Source organism: Vanacampus margaritifer, chromosome 9, assembly GCF_051991255.1.
Source record: "Vanacampus margaritifer isolate UIUO_Vmar chromosome 9, RoL_Vmar_1.0, whole genome shotgun sequence".
Lineage (NCBI taxonomy): Eukaryota > Metazoa > Chordata > Actinopteri > Syngnathiformes > Syngnathidae > Vanacampus > Vanacampus margaritifer.
Window position 1 is genome coordinate 6,911,405 of NC_135440.1, and position 10,875 is coordinate 6,922,279.

Consider the following 10,875-nt stretch of genomic DNA (forward strand, 5'->3'; position numbering starts at 1 on the left):
GAGAGAGAGAGGGAGAGAGAGAGAGAGAGAGAGAGAGAGGGGCAGCGCTGAAGAAACGGAGGGGCAATAACACTACTGTAAAAAATTTTGGTAGCAAACAAGATTTCTTAAATTAGGCATTTTAAAATGAAAAAAATTGCAAATACATACATTTAAACAACTCAAAATGAGTATTAATTATCTTTTATTTTTGTCTATGATTATGCTAATTTTGTAATTGTGGAGTGTAATACAGACGCTCCCCTACTTACGAACATTCGAGTTACGAACAACGGTACATACGAACATTTCTGCGCGTATAGTATGTCGAAAAATGTTCGGGAAGAGATGCTGTAAATTAGATTTTGTATTGCGCGTAGTGCTTCTTTCCGCCGCTAATACCGACGCTTGGCGCTGTGAGAGCTCATTGGAGGCTCAGCAACGTGTCGAGGAGGAGGAGGAAGAAACGCCGGTCCCCATGAAGGAGGAAATAACTTTTGAAGCAGATTCCAGCGACGACGAAGAATCTCTCATGATATAAAATCCTCCTCTTCCTCCTCCTCCATCATCTCCTTAAGCATCGAGTACATCTTCCAAAAGTAAGTTAAACTTCATTTTATTTATCTTATTACGTACATGTACATACTGTGTGTGTGTGTCTCGCTCTCTCTCTCTCTAACATACGTAGTACAGTACAGTACTGTACGTATTCTCTCCATTTTATTAAAAGTTTTTTTCACTACAAACCAATGCAGGTTACTTGTACAAGCCTTAAACATACTTATATAAACCTTCAATATACTTATATAGGCTTTAAACATAAATTATAATATAAAATATAGCACTGAAGCAACTCACGAACAAATTCACCTTACGAACGATCGTCCGGAACGTAACTCGTTCGTAAGGTGGGGAGCGTCTGTAATTGAAATTATTATTGGATTTTGATTAATTGCACAACCCTATTTTGAACCATTCGACGGTTTTATTCATAGCCTTAATTTGTAAGGCTAAATGGTAGGCTACTTCATTTATATAGCGCTTTTTCACCGGATTGTGATCTTGAATTGATTTTGAATTTATTGTGTAGGCTTTGCTGCTTGTGGATGTAAAGTGCTCACTGTTGTGCCCCACTCAACTTTTCATGCCAGAGCCGCCACTCTAAGTATCGACTTGATGTGCAAAAGTTTAGATTAGGCCAAATTAATTTCAACTGTAGTCTATAGTGCATTTTAGATTGGTCTTGAAATTCAACTCAAAAGCCTAATCCCGATAAATTTAGTGTACAGTATTTATTTTCTAGTTACTTAATTCTTTCAAGATTACATGACAGTCTTCATTATCTTTTTGTTTATTCCACCTCTAAGCATACCAATGTTGCTGGTCCTGTGATGGGGGTGATGTTGATTCAAACCAATCACCTCCTATATCCTGCAAGAAGACATGAACCTCCCATGTACTGCATTTCAAATACACATGGTGCATAAATAATACATATTCAAGCATTTACATGCTTACCTCACTGCTTGCAGAAAGTTCTGAGATGGAACGATTCAAACTTGAGCATTCAAGAAAGTTGTGTGAAGAACTAATTGAGATAAATTCTTCGTTGCCCTCGCTTGAAGTCTTCTCAATTGGTTTCAGAGGCTAATGTTGACACACAGAGCAAAATATGCATGTATGCAAATTCACAATACAAATACTAACGTCCATGTACTATTGATAAAAAAATAAAATAAAATAAAAAATGTGGGTGTCTCCACTAGCCTGGAATATTCAAACCACACAGATAATCAGGCCGGATGTTCTGTCAGCCTCTACCATTCTTCCTTTCTTTTGGATGCCTTTTGTGCGTGTGTTTCCCCCCCCCCCCCCCCCCAGGAGTTTCTGGGGGTAAGAGGGAGCAGATGTGACATGTACCCATGCCAGTTGCACACTTAGGGTGTAGGGTCAATTATTTGGTCTATCTAGAAGTGTGAGGTATGCTACTCCGACGGGTATGTTGCTCTGAAGGACACCTGTTCGGGACACCAGCCCAAGCCAATATGGCGTCCAAGGCAAGATTCTTCGGGAAAAAAAAAAGATTGTTCTATGGTGCCCCCTTCTGTCGAAGATCGTGCCTACACTTACACTACATGCTTTGAAGCATTAATATTTATTTGCGCAAGTGCAAAGGCTTGATTTTTCTGAGGTTACACAGTGATGGTCAGAATGCCTGTACAGTTTAAATAGGATAGCTATCAAATAATCATAAAAACTTAACGTTATATCATAAACATGCGGGGCCAGCACTACCACTTCTGACAGGGTCACAACATGACTCATAAAGGCTTTATAATACTGAGCATGGTACACTTATGAAAACACTGCCCCCCTTGCGGCCAATTGACGACTACGTTTATTTGTCCCATGTATGTCCTGCGCTCCTATTATTCTTGTTCTCTTCAAACGTTTTATTAGATTTATTTATTTTTTGTGTACTGACTGCAATGTACAAATAAATGAAACAATAATGAAAATAGGCTCCACCACGCCAGCGACCCTCAAGCGGATACGTGGTTTAGATAATGGATGGCTAGATGGAATACTGAAAATAATACGAATATCAAATGTTTTAGATTATAATATAAAATGACAAAGGGGCATCTGAAAACATTTATTCACATAATTTTACATCAAGAACATTCATCAGTCAAAAAAAAAAACATGACACAAAGCAAAAGCTAACTTTTCATATAATTGTAATTGAATACCCATATCCCCCCTATTAATACTGGAGCAAAAAAACAAAAACAAAAAAAACTGAATATGTCATTGATGGTACAGCAAAATTTATTAAAAAAACCACAACAAAATGATAATGAATTATATACAAGACTTGTGTAACTGAAAATGTATGACTAATATGGATGTAACAAAAATATTGACAAAGGTTCTTTAAAAAAAAAAACATTCATGAAATGAAAAGCATTTGTGTGATTGTGCGTGGGTGGGGTGGAGGTTGTGGAATAAATTCAAAATTCCTTGATTAAGCAGATTCCAGTAAAAGCAACCTGAGGTGTCATGTTGAGTCTGTCTCAGCTCTCTTCAAATGCGAAATACAAAAAATGATGGTAAAGCTACAAAAAAACAAACAAAATTTAACTCAAACTAAACAATATAAAAGTCATGGTCAAACATGAAACAAAATATTTCATAGAAATCTTAATGAAACATAAATGACCAATTTCTAGAAATTTACTGTACCTGTTCTCTTATGTGATGTTCATCCTGTTTGAAAAATCCATCCAGTTTGTGGGTGTCATAAAATGGGTCCACCTGGGTACCTGTACTCAACAAAGGAATTCTTAGGGACTGAGGGAGCTGTTAAAAAGAAGAAAAGCACTTGTAATTTAACAGTAAAAATTGTATCAACTTGATATTGTATTGCTGGCTGTGACAAACTGAATATAAATCAATATAATGAATTGGAGGGGGGGGGACTACTTACAAGAAAATTAACATAAGGCAGGTCTGCATCATGCGTGGGATGAAGTCTGACATCATCCTTTAGGGTTTGTAAGGAAGAATGATTATGAAGACTTGAAGATGTGGAGTGATTTTAATCAACAAAAAGCATGCAAGCAAGTCCATGTATAGTACAAAGCATCACGAAGACTCATATGAAAGTATTTTTGCATAACTTTAATTCTGACAGTAAATCTCACTGTTGTATTCTGGTATTGTCTCATTTTAATGTCTGTTTGATACTGCAATTACACAATCCAATTATAGAATCAACAAAACACAAAATCCTTTTATACTCTATACAAACATTTGAACCTGTGTATGTATTAAGATACATACCTAGATTTTGTCAAAACATCGAACATCAAAACATAACTATGCATCTTATTTAGTAGTGTCAAAAAATACAAAATAAACACATTGTATTGAATTTCAAATAAAACAAGGAATACTGGGAAAAATATTTCAGTTTCATAAACAAACAGCATTAGTTCAAAAAAACACTATATAACTTTTTAATTTTTAGCCAAAAAAGAGCATAGAAGCCATGTTGAAAAAGCAGAAATGTCATGCTGGATATACGCTACGCTGAGTTATTTATGCTATAAAAAAAAAAAGAAGAAGATTATTATTCTCTTTTAATTTGGAGCAATGATTTATTTTCAAATAGGAATATACTTTAGGCATAGTTCCCTAAAAACAAAATTAATAGTCAAGGTAAGGCTTGGTTTGACCACATTGCTGGAAAAATAAATACATTATAAATTCTTTGTTGTTAAAATTGTTTTTGTTTTGTGAAACTGTTGATTCCTATGATGAATGTACCAAATAATAAAGCTGTTGAGGGCAGATTTGGCCAATCAAAATTTGCGGCTATAGCCAGTTGAGGAAGATGTGAAGGAAGAGGAAGAGTAGTTGACGCTGAAGCTAGAGCCTGCATCAATACTGCCTCTCCTGGATCCTGATCGGGAACCTGTCCTTGAACCTGAGCGGGAACCATAAGCAGATCCAGAGCCACTGACACTGTAGGGACTATAGAGGCCTTTGCTGGACTGTGAGGAGGCCTCCAGAAGCCTAAGACTAGATCCTTCCTCTACCATGCTTCTGTCCATTGCATCTTTGAAAGAGATTTTGAGTTTAGTTTTTGGACATGTTAGGTATCTTGAATAGGAACTGACATCTCTTAGTTTTTGGGCTGTGCGGGCATCAATTGTACCCTTCTTGATTGAGTCATCCAGTGAGACTCTTCCTTCGACATCAGGCTCAACAAGTCCACCTGTGAGATATTGTACCTCAAGGAACCGCTGGCCAGCTTCATAATACAACCAACCCTTCTTTAGAGCTTGGGAGGCAGACATCCTTTCTTTAGTTCTGGGGTCTTCAAATCCATTGAATGCTTTTTGAGCCAGATTGAGACGATCAACCATGACCTTGTCAACAAGACCTTTTTCTGCAGCATTGGTGACTGAAAATCTCTCCCCACTTGAAGGGTCAATTATTCCCCCAGTGCAGGCTTGGGCCTCTAACAATCTTTGGCCAGAGATATTGTCTACCAAGTTTCTGCGAATGGCCTCGGTGATTGATACCTTCTCCAATGTGTCTATGTCCAGGATTCCAGCTACAGGGCATGTTTCCTCTGTTGGATCATTCCATATGACTGCAGGTGGTTTTATGGAAGGTATTGGGCTCATAGGAGAGGAGAAATCAGAATGTGTGGTGGAACCAAATGAAGATGAGCGAGACCGGGAGCCTCCCATGTTTCCAGAAAGCATGTCAGCAAACTCTGTGATGGAAAGGTTTCCAGACCGATATGTTTCAAGAGCCTTTTGGTCAATGAAGCCACGTGCAAGAGCATCATCTACGTCATACTGTCTCCCTGACTTCCTGTCAATAATAATGGATTTGACTGTACCATCAGAGGATGTCATTGTGATTTCTTCCCATTCACACTCTTGTTCAGCGAGCTCCAAGTAGGTCTGGTGGTCAATGAGTCCCTTCCTGTAGGCCTCATACACTGTCATTTCTTTGCCTGAATCTGGGTCAATTATGACAACTCTTCGTTTGCGAACTGAGGATTTTGAGGATGTCTTTCTTTCTCGTTTCTTTTCTTTAAGGAGAAGGAGAACCAGGCCAGTGTCAGGATCAGTAATGCATCTCTCCATGAGCTGTAGGTATGTTAGGTTCTCCTCAGTGTTGGGATCGAAGAAGCCTTTGGTGTCGTCAGATGGGTCTGTCAATATTTCATTCATTTCCTCATCAAAGAAGTCACGTTCATAGGCCATCTCAACTGGCAATCGGTGACTTTCCTCAGGGTCAATTATTCCACCTGTGGCTATCTGAGCCTCCAAAAGACGGATACCATGATCTTTTAGGATGAGTCCCTTTTTCATGGCCTGGAAGAGTGATATTGTCTTGCCTGAATATGGATCCCTGTACCCTGTCACTGCACGCTCAGCAGAGAGAAGCTTGTCTTTGAATTCGGGTCCAACGATTCCCATTTTCACTGCTTCATTAACAGTCAGCTTCAGGTTTTTAATTGGATCAATAACATATCCTGTGGCGGCTTGGGCCTCAAGGAGTTCGAAGGCTGTGCCTGGCCTGATCATGTTCTTCTTCATGGCTTGGTAAATTGATAGTCGTTCTTTTGTGTTCGCTATGAATACACCTGCAATGCAGCTTGTGCCCTCAAGATACTTTGATAACCTATTACTGACTTCCTCCACTGAAACAAGACCTTCATTTAGTTCAGTGACAGTTTTCTGGTCAATAATTTGTGAAAGAAGAAGTTCTTCCATTGTAATTTGTTTTCTAAGACCCTTGAACATCAGTCTCTTGTCTCCGAGAGAGAGGAGACGCAATCCGCCTTCGAGCTTGCATCTCTTAAGGAGCTGTGCATAAGACACATCCTCATCAGTGACAGGGTCAATGAAACCTTTAACACCCTCTGTCAATTTTTCATTGGTCTCCTTGTTGATATAACCTCTTTGCATAGCAATGTCTGCGGGTAGGTGGAACTGGAATTCAGGATCAATAATTCCTCCGGTGGCAGTTTGTGCCTCTAACATTTTCAGAGCATAATCTTCTTTAACAAGATCTTTTTTCATGGCCTGGAAAAGAGATATGACTTTTCCACTGTATGGGTCTTTATATCCTGTAACTGCTCTCTCAGCAGAAAGTAGTTTGTCATGGATCTCGGGGCCTACAACACCCTTGCGAACGGCTTCATCAACAGTAAGTGTCTCATTTTTTACTGGATCAACAATGAATCCTGTCGCTGCCTGTGCTTCCAAGAGGCAAAGGCCAATTTCTGGTGTAAGAAATCCCCTGTTCATTGCTTGGTATATACTGATCTTTGAGCTCGAGTCAGTTTGGACCCCAGCAACACAGCCAGTGCCATATAAATACTGTTTCACACTACTCATCTCCATTATGTCACGGATATCTCTTTTCCCTTCTTTAAGAAGGTTGTACGTCTCCAAGTCAATGATACGGGCATTGTACAGCTCCTCAATAGTAACATTTCTCCTCATTGTCTTACATGAAAGAGGATGTGCATTTCGGATGATCTCTCTCTGCTCCATGATTTCAATTATAATTATGATCATTCGCTCTTTAGTCATGTTTCCAGAACGGTATTCATCCATAAGCTTCTGCCTCTGCTGTTCTGGAATCAAATTTGAGTTAATTATATCCCAGAGGTTTGTGGGTTTATCAGCAACACCCTCAATCGGAATGTCAATTTGGGTATTGGCCAGGTCACTCTGTGTTTGCTCCTCTGTGAAGAGATACGTCTTCTCCACAACTGTAGGAGACTGAGGCTTTGAGAGTGGGAGGATGCACATGCCTGTATCTGGATCTCGTTTGCACTTGTCTTTAAGCTGTTTATAGGTTACATTTTCATCAGTTTCTGGATCTGTGAAAACCTTGTTATCATCAGATGGTTGAGAGAGAGTGTTAGCCATATCCTGACTGAAAATTTTCTTGTCAAATGCAACATCCATTGGAACACGAACACTGTTTACAGGGTCAATTATTCCTCCAGTGACCATTTGTGCCTCTAGGAATGGCATGGCTTGGTCTTTCAAAATGAGATCTTTTTGCATAGCTTCAAAGAGGCCTATTTTGTTACCTGTGAATGGATCTTTGTATCCCGTGACAGCCTTTTCTGCAGAGAGCAATTTTTCATGTAGCTCTGGGCCTACAAGGCCTGCTTTTACTGCTTCATCTACTGTCAAAAACTGTTTTTTCAGAGGATCTACAATGAACCCAGTGGCGGCCTGAGCCTCCAGAAGAGAAAGACCCGTGTTGTGTCTGATGAGGTTTTTCTTCATAGCCTGATAAATGCTTAATTTCTCCTTTTTTGGCTCTAAGAAGATGCCAGAAACACAATCTGAGCCCTGGAGGTATTTCTTCACATTGGGATTCTCAATTACTTTTGTAGGCGTTGTTTTGCCATGTTGAAGAAGATTAAGTGTTGTTTTGTCAATTATTTTGGAATCATAAAGACAGCCTGTTGGAACACGTGATCTGAGACCTTTGAAGCTAAGTTTTTCCTGTTTCTTAGCTTCCTCCTCATCTATAAATGTAATAACAATCTTGAGTAGCTTTTCAATTGTTATCTTTCCAGACCTAAATTGTCTGAGCAGGTCAAGTCTTTGTGCCTCTGTTACATAGTCCGAGTTGATGAGTTCCCAAATGGTCATTTTCCTGCCCTTGAATGGCCCAGAATCAAGTTCAATCGTTCCCTGAGTCATAGCCTCTTCTGTCTGTGCTTCAGTAAGTGTTGTCTCTTCCTTTGTATTGATGGCTTCATCAGTGAGAAACAGAAGCTGCAGACCAGTTTTCTCATCAGTTAAACATCTTTGGAAGAGTTGTGCGTATGTGGCCTTTTCTTTTATGTTGGGGTCATAGAAACATTTTACTTCATCTTTTGGTTGGCTTAGCATCTGTTTCATTTCATGATCGAAATAATTTCGCTTGCAGGCAACATCATGGGGGACACGGTGGCTCTTGACCGGATCAATGATGCCACCAGTAGTCATTTGGGCATCCAGCAGTCTGATTCCTTGTTCTTTAGGAATTAGATCTTTTTTCATAGCTTGAAACAGTGACACTGTATTTCCTGTATATGGATCTTTGTAACCCGTAACTGCTCTCTCAGCGCTTAGGAGCTTTTCATGCAGTTCAGGACCAACAATACCTGCTTTTACAGCTTCATCAACAGTGTATTTCTGATTTTCAATAGGGTCAACCACATAGCCTGTTCCTGCTTGGGCTTCAAGCATATTTAAGGCAAGTTCAGGTCTCACTATGTCCTTCTTCAATGCCTTATAGAAGGACATTTTCTCCTTTGATGACTCAGTAACTATACCTGCAATGCAATTTGTACCCTTAAGAGCTTTGTGGACAGGTTCCATTTCAGATACCTCTTTGACAGTCTTATTACCCTTTTGCAATTTATTGTACAGGTCTTTATCAATAATTTTGGATTCAAGGAGCTCAGAGGCAGGAACTGGTGCTCTAAGACCATTGAAGTTAATTTCATTCTTCTTCTCTTTCTCTTCTGCCACAGTGATTACAATCCTAAGGATTTTTTCTATTGTGATCTTGCCTGTTTTGTACTGACGGAGAAGATCTTTCTTTTGGTCTTCAGTGAAGTACTCAGAATTTATTATTTCCCAAATTGTGACACTCTTTCCCTTGAATCTTCCAAATGGAACAGTCACAGTAGTTTTACTGAACACATCCTTGGTCTCTTCCTCTGTGTATATACTCGAGCATTGTGCAGCTTTGTCGGTGATTGGCAAAAGAAGCAGGCCAGTTTTAGGGTCAGGTGAACATCTCATCATTAATTGAGAATATGTTAGTGGTTCCTGGGTGCTGGGATCAAAGTAGCCTTTTGTATCATCTGAGGGGTTTTCCAGAGTCTTCTTCATTTCTGGATTGTATAGTCCCTGTTTATAGGCCACTTCATTGGGTACACGGTGACTATTGACAGGATCAATGATGCCTCCTGTTGCGATCTGAGCCTCGAGAACTCTGATAGCATGATCATGTTCTATCAGACCTTTCTTCATAGATTCAAAGACAGATATTTTGCCCCCGGTATATGGATCTTTGTAACCAATAACAGCCCTCTCAGCTAAAAGCATTTTATTATGCAGCTCTGGGCCAATTAAGCCTTCCTTGACAGCCTCATTAACAGAAAGCTTGTTATTATTAATGGGATCTAGCATGTAACCGGTTGCTGCCTGGGCTTCAAGAAGTATCATGGCTGTGCCTGGAGTAATCTTCTTCTCTTGGGAGGCTTGGTAGAGTGACATCATTTTATTAGATGGTGTCAAAATACCAGCAATGCTGTTCTTTCCTTTAAGAATGGTTTTGAGTTTTTCTGTCTCACCAAGCTCGTGTACTGTAGTTTTATTATTTTTGAGCTTATCAAAATCTTTCTTTGATAAAAGACCTAACTCGTGAAGTCTGAGCGCTGGGACTTTGTCACGTATACCATCAAAAGCTAAGGGATCTGCTTTCTTCCCCACATTGTCTACTGTGTCACTGGCATTTTGACCATTGAGAACATTGTCAACCATAGTAATAGAAACTTTGGTGGCCTGAACGGTATCTTTGTTTGCTGTCTCCATCTGCTGCAGTTTCTCCCGCAGTTTCTGGTTCTCTTCTTCCAGGATTCTTTCCTGCTCCAGTCTCTTCTTTTCCAGTTCTTGCATTTCTTTTTGCTTGTTTATCATCTCATTTTCAGCCTCTTTCTGTTTATTAAGAGCTGCATCCATGGTGGCTTGCAATTTCTTCTTTTCTTCCTCCATCTGTAGTCTTTGGCGTTCCTGTTCATCTTTCAGAGCTTGCGCCTTTTTGACTTCCTCTTCAAATTGGCTCTCCAATCTCTTTTTCTCATCTTCAATGAGCTTCTCCTTCTTCAACAACATTTCCTTTTCTGTAAGGAATGTTTGCTGGAGCATTGTCTTCTCATGCTCAATTTGTTTCTGCTGTGCATCAGCCATCTGGCAGGGAAACAAAATAGGAAAACAACAAGTAAGTACAAGTTTGTGCTGTGCTGCATATACATTCTTCACACTAGTCTTTGTGTCACAATACACCACACCAAACACCAAACAGTGCAATCTGCTGATGCATGATACATTTTCTGTATACAATTTTAGTGGATTAATTTCTATTTTGTTGTAGTAATTGAAACTGGGACGTTTATCAAACAACTTGTCTTGCAACTGAAGAAACCTACATGTCTATATATTATATACTTATACTTGAATACTGTATCACATTTAGCCTGCTATGATTTTTTTTCTTCCTTTTATTAGGATCAAATAAATGGCAGTTTTTTCATACACTATCCAGCTAAGAACCTGGTTTTGT

General features: G+C 39.4%; 2 protein-coding genes across 11 annotated transcripts in view; both read right to left on the minus strand.

Moving 5' to 3' along the window:
• macf1b (microtubule actin crosslinking factor 1b) overlaps positions 1-1,830 on the minus strand; it is a 43,212-nt gene extending 41,382 nt beyond the window's left edge. Inside the window, exons 1-2 of the mRNA XM_077575824.1 lie at positions 1,498-1,830; positions 1,352-1,410 (exon numbers count right to left, since the gene is read on the minus strand). The gene's annotated coding sequence lies outside the window, so the exon portion shown is untranslated. The remainder of the gene's footprint in view (positions 1-1,351; positions 1,411-1,497) is intronic.
• A 792-nt stretch (positions 1,831-2,622) lies between these two features.
• The window catches only part of plecb (plectin b), a 133,083-nt gene continuing 124,830 nt past the window's right edge, over positions 2,623-10,875 (minus strand). For all 10 annotated transcript variants that reach the window (XM_077575815.1, XM_077575820.1, XM_077575814.1 and 7 more), the window contains 3 exons: positions 3,470-10,502; positions 3,226-3,342; positions 2,623-3,098 (listed from right to left, as the gene is read on the minus strand). In XM_077575815.1, coding sequence (XP_077431941.1) covers positions 4,347-10,502 — 6,156 coding nt within the window. In that variant the 3' untranslated portion in view covers positions 2,623-3,098; positions 3,226-3,342; positions 3,470-4,346. The remainder of the gene's footprint in view (positions 3,099-3,225; positions 3,343-3,469; positions 10,503-10,875) is intronic.